The sequence below is a fragment of the Trichosurus vulpecula genome, chromosome 2 (genome assembly GCF_011100635.1).
Source record: "Trichosurus vulpecula isolate mTriVul1 chromosome 2, mTriVul1.pri, whole genome shotgun sequence".
Taxonomy (NCBI): Eukaryota; Metazoa; Chordata; class Mammalia; order Diprotodontia; family Phalangeridae; genus Trichosurus; species Trichosurus vulpecula.
This window is the reverse complement of record NC_050574.1, coordinates 67,866,592-67,884,567: the sequence shown is the minus strand read 5'-3', so window position 1 is coordinate 67,884,567 and position 17,976 is coordinate 67,866,592. Positions and strand designations below refer to the sequence as shown.

Below are 17,976 nucleotides of genomic sequence, written 5' to 3'. Positions count from 1 at the left end.
TCTTTCTATGTTCCATAGAGCTTAGAATAGGGTTTTTTCACCAAGTTGGTACTTAACTGGTTGGTGAGTGAAAGTGTGGAACAGAGGAGGTGTTGAGGTGAAGGAGAACTGGGTCCAGCGGGTCCGAAGTGCAAAGTGTGTGCAAGGGCGTTAACTAGAGATTAGACCAGATAGGAAGCCTTGTGGTGGGCCTCAAATGCTAGAATAAGGAGTTTGCTTTTTATCCTTTAGGCAATGGTGAGCCACTGAAGGTAAAGGAGTGATTTAAACCTGCGAATTAGGAAGAATATTGTGACAACTACATGAAGGAAGGATTGGAGAGGGAAGAGACTGGAGAAAAGAGAAACCAATTAGGCTATTACAGTAGTCCAGGTGAGAGGCAATGAGGACCCAAACTAGGGTGGTGGAAGTATGAGCCACAGGGGCCAGATGTGTGATGTTGCCAATGAGTCTGGACTGGCTCGGAAGGGACAGATTTCCCAACCACACAAAGACTTACCCCCTTTATTACTTCAGTGATTCAGCATATCTTCTCTCCTTCTCCTTTTCCTGTTCCAATCTCTTGACACTGGTTTGAATTTTCTTATTCATTTTCACAGTCTTTTCCCTTCTTTCTTGTATTCTTGAAACACATCTCCTATTCTTTAGTGAACACTCACATCCTGATGATCTGAGATATACCTCTTGCCCTTTCATAGCTCATTCACATTGAGCACACCCACAGTTTTCTCCTGAGAGAGACACAAAGGCCATTGAAACAGAAGTGCCAACTAAACTATCCCAGCCCTGCCCCCTCCCTTCATCACCAGAGAAGAGAGAGGAGCACCTCTTTGTTGTCCTTGTCTCTGTATTCACTGACACCCCTAATAATCTCTCTCACTATGCATTTCCCTTTATTTTCTGTTAGTTGCCTGCTTGCTGTCTTTTCTAGGAAAATTATTGCTAACTAAAAGACTCCTAGTAATAACTGCTAAACCCTTCCCCACCTGCCATCCCCAACATGCAAAAGGCAGTGTGCAGCTACAATCCACAATTACCTGGGAAAGAGCCAATCTTCCCTTGCCTATCCCTCTTCTTACACTTCCCCACAGAAAATGTTGGCTACTGGTTGCTTCCCTGTTCTACTAGCTTCTGCATGATGAACCTATAGTTGGGCATCCTTTTATAAGGTCAGTCAGTCAACAAGTGTTTATTAAGCACCTACCGTGTGATGGGTACTGTGCTGAGTGCTTGGGCCCTACTAGAAATGTACTTGCCTCCAAGAATCACGGATTTAGATCTAGAAAGGATCTCGGGAGTTATCTAGTCCAACCCACTTCATTTTGTGGATGAGGAAATTGAGGCCCAGGGTGGGCCAGACTTGTTATGATGGCGGGGATTCTGCCATGGAGGTTCTGTCTCTAACCTAGTCTTCTTTCAGCTGTACAATGGGCTTGTCCCTGAGCTGACATTGAAGGTAACTATAATAATCTGCCCCTTGGCTTCTTGGGAAGAGGCAAACACAATAACTACTGCTAGTCTAGCCTTAACATATTTCCTTTATTGGAAAGTGGGATAGGGCTGGGCTGTTACCACAGTTCTGTTTGATGTATAGCTGCACATGATGAGAGCATCGCAGAGCTAGCTTCTCTGAGAACCTTCTGGTAGGAAGTGTGCCTCTGATTCTTGTTCCCTGTGTGACCTTAGGACAGTCACTGATCCTCCCTGGGCCTTGGTTTGCCCATCTATAAAAAGAGGAGATTGAACTAGATGGCCTCTGAGGTTCCTTCCAACTCTGTGCTGCGTTCTCTTCCACCTCTGCACTCCTGTGCATCCTCTTGCAGCGCAGTGTTTCCAGCCTTCCAATATGTTTAAACCTCAAACTGAAGATGAACTTGGCTGGTATACAGAGATGAAAGATGATGTAATTGGAGAATGTAACAAAAATGGAGGAGTCATCCCATATTTAGATTGACGAAGATTCAGCTCAAGTCAATGTGTATGTGAAGGGCCCCTCACTTTCTGCAGCCACTGCCCAGGTAAACACAGTGACTAGAAGATGGGTTGTTGGCAAAGTGATCGCAGCTGCTGCTATACTGCCTCCAGAAATCACGGTCTCTTCTCTCGTTCCGTGACAGCAACACAATGACTGGTTCTCAGTCAAAGATACGATAGGGGAGGATTTAGTCCCTTAGGTACATAGCCTTTGGGGGTTTTTCCCCTCTATGGGTCTATGATCCTAAGGTTCTTTATAGCCACATTAAAAACAGACTAGGATTCTGTCAAGAGCATAATTCCATTCCAATTTCCAATGAAGAGAATACACGGGAAGTGTTTACTCTGATGAATTCAATAGGGGCGCTAGCAGTAGCTATCATAGACAGCTTATCCCAAACAGCCAGCACAGATTTTTAAAGAAGTATACTATTATATTTTATTACTATTACTATTATTCAATCTGAGCTTGTGTGAATGCCCCAAAGGCAACAATGTACAGTGGAAAGAACCTTGGATTTAGAATCAAAGGACCTTGGTTTAAACCCTTGTGTATTTAAACTTCTTATGTTCCACATGATATATTGGCATTGCGATTATTGAATTATGTTATATAATTGATCGTTGCTACTCAATTTGTACTTTTATACCATTTGAAACATCCTCAGAAAAGTATAAAAGTATTTTTGTTTCTTTTGTTAAAGAGTAAAGGTATTTTACTGATATGGTTTTTTTATAGCATAGTCTTTTTCCAGGTTCACTCCACTTTCTTCCCTATGCCCTAGATCCAATGAGCCTTCCTTTGTAATTAATCATTTGTTAGAACCCTACGTTATGCTAGGCAGTGTGTGAAGCACTGGGGATAAAAAGATAATAGTGAAACAACTCAAGGAACTTATTGTACCCTGAAGGAGGAGACAACATGTAACATATACAAAATTAACATAAGGCATTGTGGGGAGAGAGGATGCTAACAGCTATAGATTCAGAAAGGATTTCCTATAGAAGGTGGCACTTGAGCTGAGTTTTTAGGAAAATCAGAGATTAAGGAAAGCTAGTACGAAAAAGCAAAAAGCAGAGATGGAATTTGGAGCATTGTTGTGTGAGGAAGAGCAAACAGGCTAGTAGACCCCATGGAAGGGAATAATGTGACAAAAGGCTGGAAAGACTGGAAGGGAGCAGATTATGAAGAGCTTTAAACACCAGAGTAGTTTACATTTGATCCTAGCGGTAAGAGTGAGCCATAGAACTTTAGTGAGTAGAGAGGTTACATGGTCACAATTACACTTTAGGAAGATTACTTGGGTGGCTGTGCAGAAGATGGGTTGAAATGGGGAAAGACTTGAGACTGGGAGAACAGTTAGGAGGCTATGACAATAGGGCAGGCAAGTGGTGATCAGAGCCTGAACCAAGATAGCGCCTGTGTTAGTGGAGAGAAGAGGACATGCACAAGAAATTTTGTGATGATAGAAAAGATAATGGCACCAACTGGATGTGTGGGATGAGTGTGCGATGATTGAGATTATGGATTGTATTGTTTGGTGTTATAGCTGTAAGCGATAGGACTCCAACATGGAATCACTTGGGCCAAGTGGTCCTAATGACCATAAACATGAAAGCAATAATAGACAACCTATAGTTTTCCACTGCCCTGGCTCATTCTGATCCCATGCCAAACATGTAAACCACTTCAGTCTCTGATTAGACAAGGCTCCTGGCTGACTGTAGTAGCCATGCATTGATACTCTTGGAGTCCCCATTGATCAACTTAGACCTCAACCCACTTTCTAGTCCTGATTAAGAAACCCTTCCACTTGAGTCTGGTATCAATAGGCCATCCTGTGGAATTTCTCCATCACATCTGGTGATGGGGATATGAGTGACCTGGCCCTGTATGGCAAGATCTTGGTCTTTCTGTGTTGCCATATTGTGTGTGTTACTTTTGTTTTTGCTTGCTTGCTGTGTAATAAAGCTCATGTTTGTACCAGCTTCTCGAGTACCAGTTTTCTGTGGATCCTTAAATCGAGGTAGTTGTTCTAAACCAAGCTGTGAGACCAAATAGAAGAGTGAGGGTTGAGGAATCAAGGAAGACAAAGGATGTGAACCTGAGTATCTGGAAGGATAGTGTCAAGGGTACCCTTGACAATAATAAGGAGGTTCAAAAGAAGGGTAGGGAAAGATGAATTCTGTCTTGGACATAATGAATTTGAGATATCTATAGTATATCCACTTTGAAATGCCCAACAGGCAGTTAGTTGGTGATGTGTGACTAGAGCTCCGGAGAGAAAATAGGGTTAGTTGTGAGACATCTGTGTAAAGATAAGAGAACGCATAAGAGTGTGAGTAGGTAGAAACAGGAGAGAGAAAAGGGCACGTAACTGAACTTTGAAGTATACTCACAGTTAAGATGGTAATCCAGCCAAGAAGACGGAGGAGTGGTCAGACAGGATGGGAAAGGATAAGAACAGTCATGAAGCCTTGAGAGGAAAGAGTAGGTCGGAGGATTGAGTGCTTAGCATTGTTAAATGTTATGAAGAGAGGTCAAGAAGGATGAAGTCTAAGATAAGTCCTTTCATTTGATTTGACACATCATTATTGGTTTTGGTGTTTTAGTTGTGTGATAAAAAATAGTTAAGCAAAACCCATGAACTTAGGGTCCATATCCGATACTGTACACAACGTTCTACATGCATAGTCTTCCACCTCTCCAGAGAAAGGAGACAGGTGTACTTCCTCCTCATTGACAAGGTCTATATTGGTCATTAGTTACACAGCATTCTGTTTCGTCTCAGTGCTCATTTCATCTACATCATTGTAGTAATTGTGTGTGTTTTCCTTATTCCGCTGACTTCACTCTTCATCCATTCATTCACATTTTCTCATAGTTCTCTGAGTTCTTTATGTTTGTCCCTTCTTATGAGGCAGTAATATTCCAGTGCAATCATACATTACAATTTGTTCAACTATCCCTCAGTTTTACAAGTTTTACAGTTTTGCTACCACAAAAAGCCTTGTTATGAATATTTTGATAAGTGTAGGCCCTTTATTTCTGTCTTCTCATCTCCTTGGGGAATATGTCCATCAATGGCATCTCTGGGTAAAAGGATTCAAACAATCTAGTGACTTTTCTTATGTAATTCCAAATTGTTTTCCAGAATGGTTGGACCAATTAACATCCTCACCCCCAGTGTGAGAGCAGTTTTTAAAAAGTTATGTCTGATTCATATTGGGAAGTGAAAACTTCACTTACATTACATTTTGTATAGCTTTTATTATTACAAGGGAAGTTCATTGGATGGTAATGAGGCTTTTCCAAATAAAAATGTGTTTTTAGTTTATTAGGGTTATAGAAAAATGATTTGGGACTATAAAAGAAATCAAAAGAAAAGCTTTCACATAACCATTGTTTATCCACTAGCATTATCAAGCCTCTGGATGTTCTACTACGAAGGGAAGTTCTGTTATTAATAACTAGAAAGCAACAGAGGAAAAAAGTATATGCTTAACTGCTATAACTGTCAAGGTTTTTCACTGAGCAATATCACTTCGTAATACCCTCTTCCATTTTTCAGTCATAGCTAGAGGAGGGATGTCTTTTAGGAAAGGAGAAAATTATGTGAGTAAACTTGGTTGTAATAATTTTTTGGATACCTTTGGATACACCTTTTTGGATAAATTCAAAGGAATTTGGGGATGTTAAAATATAACCTTGACTCCTCCACAGCATTGAAGGAATGTCATTCTGGAAAAATGATTTGTTATTCAAACTCATGTTCATATAATGCTTTAAGATTTATAAGCTATTTCCTTGTGATAAATCTTTGAGGTAGGTAGTGCATGTGTTATTATCCTTATTTTGCAGATGAAGAAACTGAGGCCCAGAGAAATGAAGTACTTTGCTCAGCATGATCTAACTAGGTGCTTTCTGAGCCCCAGGGTGCTTCTCACTCCAAGTCCATTGCTCTTTTCAGTAGACCACACACTGCATTTCTGTTAAATAAGGGAGCTTACTTAGCCTTAAAGCCGTAAGACTTGTTTTATGTTAACTTAATTGAATAAACATCTTTCTGAAATGCACCGCACACTTCCCTGTATTCTTTAACAGAAATTGTTGAACATAATTTAACTTGGAGTCATCATTGTGAGCATCAAATTTTATAGAGTAATACCTTATCTCCCCATAAAAAGGGTTCTCTAGCTAGGAAGTCCTTCAGATGCTTGTGTTTGCAGATGACATTGTGCCGACTACATTTAAGCCGAAGAACGTTGCAGAACCTTCTAAATGAAATCCATAGCCATTCAAAAGAGTTTGACCTTATGGTCCTCACAGGAAAAACCAAGTGATTGAAGAAGGCCTATTGTCTAGACTCTGATATTCAGTTTTATGGATAGCTCACAGAGCTGTTCTGTCATTGCATGTATATTGGACAACCACTACAAATGGACAGTGGACTGGCTCCAGAATGTTTTTTATTATATATTTAATTTAATTTAAGCAAAAACAATCAAATAAAGGGCAAAATCTTAACCAAATTAGCAACAAAAAAGTGTCCTTTTATTCTGGCCTTCCTGAACTTCTGCTGTCGTCTTTCATAGGGTCATAGGTTGTAGAACATCTTTGTTCAGCCATTCTCCAGTTGTTGTATATATGGGTTGTTTCTAATCTTCTGCTATTAAAAATAACAGCTGTCAGTAACTTTTATAGTGTTTTGGGGATCAAGTCCTAGGAGCAGAATCACTGGGTAGAGATGGAAGGGGACTTTGAGATTATTGAATCCTACCCCCATCTGGCCCCTCCATTTTGAAGATGAGGAAACTGAGGCAAATAGAGGTAAAGGGACACATCCAGAGTCCCACAGCTAGTGAATGGCAAAGACAGGATTTTAAATCAGATCTTTCCAACCTCTAGTCCAGCTCTCTGCCTTTGGCTGTTTTTCTTTATTCCTTTTCTTTTCATCTAAATAAGACAGTTGGTGTATATATAGCTCTTTTCTGCTGATATTATTCTGCACCATCTCATGTAGGTTTTAATGTAATTCTCATGTGCTTCATATTTATCATTCTTATGGCACTGCATTACATTTGTGCCCCACAGCCTAGTGAGTCCCAACTTGAGAAGGGTCTCTGAGCTCATGGGGTCATAGATTCATCCTGAGACAGGGCCTAACCCCAAAGAGGGTGTCAAGTTTTCCTCTCTCTCTGGTCCTACTCCCTCCCAGAGAAACTCCAGGCTTAATCATGAGTAGAGACTTCCAAAAATGTCAATAACAAGATCTCTTGTAGAAGAGGTATTTGGTGTACGTTTTGGGTATCAAGCATAGGATGATTATTTTCTTCACCAAAGAAACTGTATAAGATGTAAGAAAACTCAAAAGCATGTATAAATACAGAAATCACAAGATGTTTCACATGGTATTACACAAATTACACTTCCCAAAAGGTAAAGACATTTAGTGGGATGGACTGCTAAACATCCATGAAGCCATGCCCAGCTCACAAGGCCCAGATCTTCTGCCCAGCTAGGACATGGCTTCCTTTAATCCTTCAAATATATATTGATCCTGACAGTGGTTGTCTGCTCCTCCAGGAAGGATGCTATTGCAGAAATCCGCTTCCCTCTGCAGAGTTAAAACACACATCTGGATCTCAGGGAAGGAAATAGGCAGCTGGGCCCTTGAGGTGCATCTCAAGCTTCCTTGTGCTTTTTGGAGGAATGAAGGTGGTTCTTCAAGTGTCTGTCTCCCTGAAATTTAGTCAACAATCATCTTCAATGTGCCCTACTCTCCATCACTGAGAACTAATCAGGAATACACTGTGTCACTCCAGCAAGGTGCATGTCCAGCTGCATGGGAGATGGCCTCATAAGTTCTGCTCACTCTTGCTACATCTTTGTTCAGCCATTCTCCAGTTGTTGTATATCCAGGTTGTTTCCAATCTTTGGCTATTAAAAATAACAGCTATCAATAACTTTTATGGTGTTTTGGAGATCAAGTCCTAGGAGCAAAATCACTGGGTGAAGATGCATGATCTCCAAAATTTATATCAGCCTATGGTCATACCAACAATGTTTTAGAGTCCCTATTTACTTGCAGCCCCACCAAAACTATTTCATATTTTTATAATGATATGATTTTATCTTTTTTAAAAAATTCTGTTAGCCATTCTATATTTGTAAGGTGATCTCGTCTTTTTTTTCTTTTTTGGTCAGGCAGTTGGGGTTAAGTGACTTGCCCAGGGTCACATGACTAGTAAGTGTCAAGTGTCTGAAGTCAGATTTGAACTCTGGTCCACCTGACTCCAGGGCCGGTGCTCTATCCACTGTGCCTCCTAGCTGTCCCTGTAGTTCTTTTAATGTTAAAAGTTTGATCATCCTTTCATGTGGCTATTCACAGTTTATGTTTCCGCCTTTGTAAATTATTTGTTTATGTCTTTTGGCTATTGCTCCATTGGGTAGAATATACTGATAATCTTCTAGCTATGAATTAATTCCTTATAAATTCATTCTTAAAAAATTGTTTGTTTGTATTGTGGAAGGGTTATACATAATGATACACGTGTGGCCTATGTTGAATTGCTTGACTTCTTAGGGAGGGTGGGTGGGAAGGGAAGAGGGGAGAGAATTTGGAACTCAGAGTTTTAAAAACAGATGTTCAAAAACAAAAAAAAAAAGTTTTTGCATGCAACTAGAAAATAAGATACACAGGCAATGGGGCATAGAAATTTATCTTGCCCTACAAGAAAGGAAGGGAAAAGGGGATGGGAAGGGAGTGGGGTGACAGAAGGGAGGGTTGACTGGGGAACAGGGCAACCAGAATATACGCCATCTTGGAGTGGAGGAGAGGGTAGAAATGGGGAGAAAATTTGTAATTCAAACTCTTGTGAAAATCAATGCTGAAAACTAAATATGTTAAATAAATAAATTTAAAAGAAAAAAAAGGAAAAAAAAAGAAAAAAATTGTTTGTTTTTGCAAGGTTATGAAGTTTTGCTGCAGAATTATTAGGGGCTTATGTATTTAAGATTCATATTAGAACTGCTATCCTTAATTTCTCTTCCTACTTTTTAGTTTTAACTAAACTTTGTCTGATGTATCAGTGCTGTTCTAGCCTTTCATTCTGAATTTATTCAGCTCCTGCTGGATTAAATATGCTCCCAAGAAACATATTGCTTGATTCTGCCTTTTAACCCATTTATGCCTCTCTCTTATTTTATTGGGGAGTTTAGGCTATTTGTGGTCCGCATAACAGATGTTAGGTTTGTTGTTTTTTTTCCTTTAGTTATTCTATCAGAATGGAATACAAGTTTTCCCAATAATTCTGTCATTAATCAAGACTTAACCATCCTTAACAACTATATAAGTAGCTTTAACTAAATCAAAGAATAGGTACTTTTCCTTGTGATTACTATTCAATCTCTCACCTTCCACTTTGAGTTTTTTCTTATGTTTTTTTGGAAAGCCTTTCAGTAGTTATTTAGCCAGTACAGTATTCTGAGGACTCTTGTGTTTTGTTAAGGGCTGTTTTATTTTAGTTGTTTAAAATGTTTATGTCTATGGTAGAGAGGCTTATTTGCTACTTAAAGATTTCTTGAAGTGGATCCAAGTCTGCTATTCAAATATCCATTTTTTCCCCTCACAAAACATGCTAAATTTTGCCAGGTAATTCTATTTTCATAGCCCAAGTTTCTTAATTTTGCATATATCTTTTATATTATAATATTATTAATATGTAATTATTATATTATAAATTATAACATGTATTATAATGTATAATATAATAAGTATAATAAAATACATTATGATACAATAATATAAGTAATATATATTCTGCATCCTCACTCATTCTCCTTGAAAAGTCTGCTATGATCCTAATTATTCTTCCTTGATAAGTGGTTTTTAGGCAGCTAGGTGGTACAGTGGATAGAATGCCAGGCCAGGAGTCAAAAAGACTCATCTTCCTGAATTTAAATCTGGCCTCAGACACCTACTAGCCCTGTGACTCTTAAGAAAGTCACTTAACCTTGTTTGCCTCAGTTCCCTCATCTGTAAAATGAGCTGAAGAAGGAAATGGCAAACCACTCCAGTATCTTTGCCAAGACAACCCCAAATTGGGGTCACAATGAGTCATGAAAATGACTGAACAACAACAAAGTGATTTTTAAACTATTTTTGGTAGCTCATAGTATTTTTTCCTCAGCATTATAGCTTTGGCATTTAATATGATATATCTAAATATGTCATATCTCAACTTTTCCCTTGCAGGTATCCTTTGGATTCTTTACATTTATGTTTATACTTACTGGTTTTAACAAATTTTGTAAATATTTCTTTGACAACTTCCTGAAATATGGTATCTAAATTCTTTTAGGCAATTAGGAAGAGTGAAAAAGATCATAACCAAGAAAGGTAATTTTGACTCATAAGCATCACTGAGATTTAGTGGGATAAACCCCATAATTATATGTTCTAGATTAATATACCTTATTCAAAAGAAAAAGGATAAGCAAAAAGAGAATAGGGTAATAGTGTATATTAGGAAGGCATAGTCATGTCAAGAAATTCAAGAATCAGAGCAAGAAAACAGATTGGAGGGCATTTGGGTAAAGATCAGTGAGGGAAAAGCAGAAGTGATTTTGGCATCAGAGTGTACTCTATAGCACCTGGGCAGAAAGAGGAAATAGGTGATACAGAGGAGAGGTATAATAGTGAATAGAGACTTCAGTTATCTCGACACATCTGTTGGAATTCTGCCTCTGCCAAGAGCAGAACAGCTGATAACTTCTTGATTTGCCTTAATGATAATTTCAACCTTCTACAAGCTATTTATGTTTGGCATAACAACTGTTAGGTTTGTTTTTTCCTTTAGTTATTTTATCGGAATGGAATACAGGTTTTCCTAATAATTCTGTCATTAACCAAAACTTGAATTAAAACAGCATATTTTGTGCTGGGTTCAATTTTCATCAAAAGAGACAAATTAGTTGTTGGAGGGGAAGTGACCATTCCATCCTATAACTTTTGATAGGGGAGAGGAAACCTGGACATTATCTGGAATTATAGGTAAGCATATTTCAAAAGGTTCAGAAGAAATATAGGTAGGATCCAGTGAATTAAGATTCTATAGGGAGGGGTAGCTAGGTGGCATACTGAGTAGAGCGCCAGCCCTGCAGTCGAGAGGACCTGAGTTCAAATCCAGCCTCAGACACTTGACACACTTACTAGCTGTGCGACCTTGGGTATGTCACTTAACCCCAATTTCCCTGCCTCCCCCCCTCCAAAAATGAAATAAATAAAAATTTTTAAAAAAGATTCTATAGGAAAAATTAGCCCAAGAGGGGTTGGAAACTCCCAAGAATGAAATTCTGAAGAGACAGAGAGAAACAGTTCTATTGTGGTAGAAATACAGAATTTATCTTAAGCTCTGACATTGAAAAGTCTCCAACCAACTTAGATTTTAAAAGGATATATGCAGAAGGTGGAGACAAGGGCAGGTAGCAGAGGATGAGTAGAAGTGTGGCATATTCCTGTGAAAATCTCAGGAGTACCAACGCTTGACATAAGCTGAGAGTGGTGAAAAAAAATATGGTTTTAAAATGTATTGAGGGAAAGAGGAGGATCACTACTTCTGAGAAATACTGTGTGACCTTGGGCAAGTCACTAGACATCACTGCATCTCATTTTCTTTGTCTCTAAAATACTGGGCATGGACTTCTGATATGGCTTTTGAGATACCTTCTAGCTCTAGACTGTAATTCTGTGACCATAGAAAGGATCCAGTTGCTGCTTGGGGTGGATGGGATAATGATATCTGACCAAGGAAAGGCCAGACAGAGCTGCTCTATTCCTCTTAAACTTCTCTTTTCTTTGCTAAGGAGAATGACATTTTTGCTACATTAAGAACTTCCAGGATAATGGCTCCTCTATACTCTGCACTAGTTAGATCACATCTACAGTATTGTGTTCAGTTCTGAGTGCCGCAGTTTAGGAAGGACATTGATAAACTGGAGAACGTCCAAACAAGGCAAACAATATGATGAAAGACCTCAAGTCCACGCCAGCTGAAGATCTGTTCAAGGAACTGGAGCTGTTTGAAATCTGGACAAGAGAAGACTGGGCCAGGAGAAGGAGGGGTCAGTAGGGAGGAGTCCTAATTAATAGCTGTGTTTAAGTCATTGAAGATCTGCCTTGTAGAGGAGGGCCTCAACTTGTTCTGTTTGTCCTTAGAAAGTAGAACCAGGAACAGTAGGCAGAAGTGGCAAAGGGGCAAATATGGGCTTGATATTAGGAAGGTCTTTAAACAAGGAGTAGGTGACTGCTTTTTATATGTGTCATAGTGGATATTTGTTATGGTTATTGACTGCTGAGATCCCCTCCAACTCCAAAATTCTCTAATTCTGATTATTAGTATTTTTGGTGTGGTATGTCTGTAGTCCTAAGATTTCTGCATCATGATCTATCCTTCAGATTTGTGTGCTTCCTAGTGATTTCCTGAGTATTTCTTTGCCTTGAGAGATGAGCAAAAACTTCCAATCACAGCAAGCTATGCAAGTTCAGGCCTTTTCCCCCCACTTCCCCTCTTGGCCTCCTCCAAATGTTACAGAAGGTTTCAGTCTGTACCCTATTCCTTTGCCCTAGCTTGAGGCGAAGAAAAGAGCAAGTTTATAGAGTAGACTGAGGAACTAAAATTGTAGCAATTCTTCCCTTGGACCCAAAAGTACTTAAGCCCCAAACCTAAAATTTGAAAAGAAAGGAAGTCCTAAATGAGAACATTACCTTTAAATCTCTTTCCACTCTCTTCCAGTTAACCAAAACTCTCCTTTTGTCTGTCCACCTACATTTTCTGTGCCATTAGTCTAGACCAGATGTTGCAATTTGGCATCTGTGCTTATAGATTAAATGATTGTATATGTTAATAATGTTGAGTTAATTAAGTTTTGATGATTAATGGCTCAGGAAGACACTAGAGTGATTAGACTAAAGTGTTGTGGGGTCCCAGGAGAACTCAAGAAAGAGTAAGGCTAAAGCAAAGGAGAAATCAATAAAAGCTGAGACTCATATTAGTTTACTGCGACTCATAAGAGCTTGGTTTGAGGCAACACTGTATTTGAGCAGAAGTATAAATTATAATACAAAGAGATTTGTCTTTGACCAAGAAAAGAGGCAAAGTAAATAGAATATTTAGGGGCAACTCTGTGTGGTGCCATGGTGCTCAGATTGTCTCAGGAAGGCTTGAGTTCACCTCTGGCCTTAGATACTTCTAACTGTGTGACCCTGGACAAGTCACCTAACCTCTATTTACCTATTTTCCTAACCTCACAGGATTGTTGTGAAGATCAAATGAGATATTTGTAAAGTGCTTAGCACAGGGCCTGGCACATTGTAGTGCTATATAAATGTTTATACCCTTCCCCCAATATAGACTTTTGGAGGCCTAGGGAGAAAAGGAAATGGGTTTGGAATGGATTCGAAGAGTGCTAAAGGATATCTGAATGTTATCTACAAGGCATGAAGTTAGACATTGTATTGTGGATTTTGCCTGTGATATTTGCCTGCCTAAGCACTGGTCTGTACACTCTTATAAATCCTCATGTCTGTAATTAAAAATTATATTTTTATTATATAATTATATATACAATATAGCATATTATATATATATGCATATATAATATGTTATATTGTAATTGTTAATTATATTGTATTCAGAACAATTGGTGTGAGTTAATGACTTACTGCTAAAGAGAAAAGTACAGGTTATAAAATTAGGTGTTTGTTCCCAAAACCTTATCCTTGGTGGTAGAAAGGCAAGTGACCAAGAGCTTGAGTCTGCAGTTCTGCCACATGGACACACAATCTTGCATTCTCTTACCTTCCTATGCTCGTTCTTTCTTAGACATACATGCACACACACACAGTCTCTGTTTTAATTCCTTGCTTATGTTTCTTCGCCCATTTGAAAATGAAGGTGCCTCTGCTAAAGTCTTTTCCTACTACCTCATCATGCTGTGGGCATGATCCTGGGTTCTCAAAGGTTTTGCCAGTGGAGCAGAGGCTCCACTAGGGTCTACTAAGCTGGAAAGGCTTCGAATATTGGCTCAGTGACAGACCATTTTGTCTGTTGCCTGAGGATCAGCCTAGCAAAAGTAAGAGATGCTTCATTACCAAAGAGTGATGGGTTTTTTGTTTTTTTTTTTTTTTTTTTTTACCATTGGGACCTTTGAAATCATCATCTACTTAAATACAGTTTCAGTCTGATTCAGTGGAGGGAGTATCTCTACCAATGAAATCTTAGAAGTAAAGTAAGGTGAAGATGATGATAGATTAGGGGTCTACCTGCCCCTATAATTTCCTCATTTCTCTCACTTTAGGGTGAAAATATTAGGGACAGAATAAATACCACAAATGGCTATAACTGTCCCTTTCCATTTTTCCATACTAATAAAAGGGATCAGAAGTATGGTTAATTTTAAATGGTATCTAATCCCCCCAAATTCACCTTTTGCTCTGAAATGTGTTTTTGTGCTTATATTGGAATATTGGTGTGTCTGATATTATGCAAATTTACTTAAAAAAATAAGGTGTTACCATTGCAGATCTGACTCAGGGGCTGAGAACAAGGGCATTTTCTTCATCCTGTGCCCCTTCTCATCTCTCACTCACCCTCTTAGTCTTGACCATTTCCTCTTTCCTCTCAGACTTCCATAAGACTTACCTTTCCTTAGAATATACCAGGAAGGGCAAGCTGGAAAGGGTTACTTCTCTGTAGGAAAAAGAGAGTCAAGACATAAAAAAAACAAACAAACCTTTAAGAGTAACAGGTGCTACCTAACAATAAACTTGAAAACAATGTGGTTTTAAAAAATTAACAAACTGAAATGTAAATGATCCAGACGTAGATAATCATGAGATCGTTTAGTTGGACTATGGTTGTCTTAACAGATGGCAAGCCAGCCTACTTGTTTGTGACCTGTGCTTGCTTATTTACTTTTTACTCCTTATTTCCTCTGAAAAAATTTTCCTTTCTTTGTGCAGAGTTCACTAGAGAAAAAATTAAGATACCAACAGCAAGAAGAAGAGCTGAAGAAGCTTCGACAGAACTTGCAAAGAGTGCAGACTCTGTGCGGCTCAGTTGAAAGAGAGCTTCAGTTTGAGCGGACAAAAAACTTTGATTTAAAGCAGCAGAATAACTTACTTCAAGAAGAGAACATTAGGGTAAGCAGAGTTCCCTTGCTTAACTACTAGGAGTATAAGTGCTACTCAGCCAGTCAGCAAGCACTTATTAAGCACCTACTGTGTGCCAGGCACTGTGTGCCAAGTTGTGGGGAAATAGAGAAAGACAGAAGACAGTCCCTGCTCTCAAGAAGCTTACAGTCTAATGGGGAGACATCATATAAACATCTATGTGCAATCAACATGCATCAAGGATAAGTTGGAGATGATCAACAAAGAAGAAGGTACTCATATAAAAAGGGATCTGAAAAGGCTTCTTATAGAAGAGGGGATTTTAGCTGTTACTTGAATGAAGCCAAGGAAAATACCTAGAGTCAAGAGATCAATTGTCTTGTGTGAGGAACAGCAGAGAGGCCTAGTGTCACTGAATATCAGGGTACGTGATGGGGAGTGAGGTGTAAGGAGCCTGGAAAAGTAGGAGAGGGCCAGCTTATGAAGGGCTTTGAACGCCAACTAGAGGATTTATGTTTGATCCTGGAGGCAATAGGGAGCCACTGGAGTTTATTGAATGGGGGTAGACTGAGTGACATGGTCAGACCTGTGCCTTAGGAAGATCAGTCTGACAGTTGAGTAGAGGATGGAATGAAGTAGGGAGTGAATTGAGTCAGGGAGGCCAACTATAGAAGGCTGTTGTAATAATCCAGGAGCAAGGTGATAAGGGACAATAAAAGGGTGGTGGCATTGTCAGAAGAAAGAAGAGAGTGTACAAAAGATGCTGCAAGTGTGACTTGTTTGGGCATGGGAGATAGGAAGGAGTGAAAAAGACATGTAGGTCATAAGCCTAGGTGGCCGGGAGGATGGTAGTACCCTTGACAGCAGTAGAGAAGTTGGAAGGGGGGAAGATATTAAGTTCAGTTTTAGACATGTTGAATTTAAAATGTCTATGGGACATCCACTTTGAGATGTCTAGGAGGCAGGTGGAAATGTAAGACTCGAAGTCAGAAAAAAAGGTTAAGGAAGGTGGATAGTACAACTGAGAATTATTACATTCTCAATTGTTACATTGTCATTACAGATGACAGTCTAATCCAAGAAAACTGATGAGATGACCAAATGAAATAGTGTGGAAGGAGAAGAGGAGAGAGCCCAAGACAGAGCCTTGAGGGATACCCACTGTTATTGGGCATGGGATGGGTGAACATCCAGCAAAAGAGAAGAAGTGATCAGGCAGGAGGGAGAAAAACCAGGAGAGAATAGTGTCACAAAAACCTAGAAGGAAGAAAGTATCAAGGTCTGGTCATTAGCACCAGAGGTTGCAGGAATGTCAAGAAGGGTGACAAATGAGAAAAGACCATTAGATTTGGCACCTAAGGATGATTAGTAACTTTGGAAAGCAGTATCAGTGGAAGAATGACACGGAAAGCCAGACTGAATAGAGTTAAGGAGAGAGTGAAAGTAAAGGAAGTAGAGACACCTCTTGAAGACAACTTCTCTGAAGGGAGGAGAGATTTAGGATGTTAGCCAGCAGGGATCAGCCAGTCAAGTGAGGAGTTTTTAAGAATAGAAGAGCCATGGGTGTATTTCAGGAGGGAAATAGCCAGTAGATAAAGAGTGACTGAGGAAAAGTGAGAGAATACGATGATAGAGGGAGCAATCTGCTGGAGAAGGTGAGTTGGATTGGGACCAATTATGCGTGGAGCGTTGTTTGCCTTGGTGAGGAGAAGGGCCACCTCAGGGGTAAAGGAAGAAATAAGGGTGGAAGGTATGTGAGTGATGTGAGATGAGGAGAAAGGGATAAGAGGGACCACTTAGTAAATGGTCTCAATTTTTTCAGTGAAATAGGCAGGGTTCTCAGCTGAGAGTGTGAGAGGAAGAAGGTATGAGAAGTGGTAAAAAGGTTTGGAAAATCCTCTGTATTGAGTGGAGTTGCAACTTTATTAACGAGGCATGAATGGATTGAGGGTCCAAGTGAGATTATGTAACATATTTGTATGGACCCAGTTAACATGGTTTTGTGATTTTTCCCAGCTTTGTTCAGTGGCAAGTGTGTAGGAATGAAGGCAGTGTATGGTGGGAATGACTGAGGTCTGAGGCTTGTCTCAGAACAAGGGTGGTGATAGAGTAAGTGGGCAGGGGACTTGAGAAAAGAGGATGATTTAGAGTTGAATTGATTCACCAGGAGATTAAGATGGGAAAGGGAGAAGAGTATCTCTTCAACAAATCACCCCCTCTCATCCCTACTTCTCTCACTAGTCTTTGATCATGTACTATCTACTGGTTGCTTCCCTAATACCCACCAACATGCCCATGTCTTCTCCATCCTCAAAAAACCCTCACTTATTTCATTCATACCTGCTAGCTATCATCCTGTATCTCTCTTCCTTCTGGAGCTAAATTCCTTGAGAAGGCTCTCTACAATAAGTACCCCTCCTTCCTTTACTTTCACTCTCTTCTTAACTCTATGCAATCTGTCTTTCAGTCACATCATTCAATTGAAACTGCTCTCTCTAAAGTTACTAATGATCTCTTAAGTGCCAAATCTAATGGTCTTTTCTCAGTTGTCATTCTTCTGGACATTTCTGCAACCTTTGATGCTGATGATCAGTCCTTCCCTCTGAGATTATCCCCAATTTATCCTGTTTATGTCTTGTTTGTATAAAGTTGTTTGTGTGTTGTTTTCCCCATTAGACTGTGTATGTCCTATATAGAAAGAGACACCTAGAAATTTTGTCCAGATCCCAGTTTGGATGGCCTAGTGCACAGAAGGAATCCTGGTTTTTCATGAGGAGATGACTTCTCATCAGCCACAGACCCTAAGTCCCTCCCCTAGTAGGGGACA

At 39.5% G+C, this 17,976-nt stretch overlaps 1 protein-coding gene across 1 annotated transcript in view; it reads left to right on the top strand.

Annotated features, from left to right (window-relative positions):
* The window catches only part of CCDC30 (coiled-coil domain containing 30), a 145,632-nt gene that overhangs the window by 74,823 nt on the left and 52,833 nt on the right, over positions 1-17,976 (top strand). The window contains 1 exon segment of the mRNA XM_036745742.1: positions 15,000-15,179. Coding sequence (XP_036601637.1) covers positions 15,000-15,179 — 180 coding nt within the window.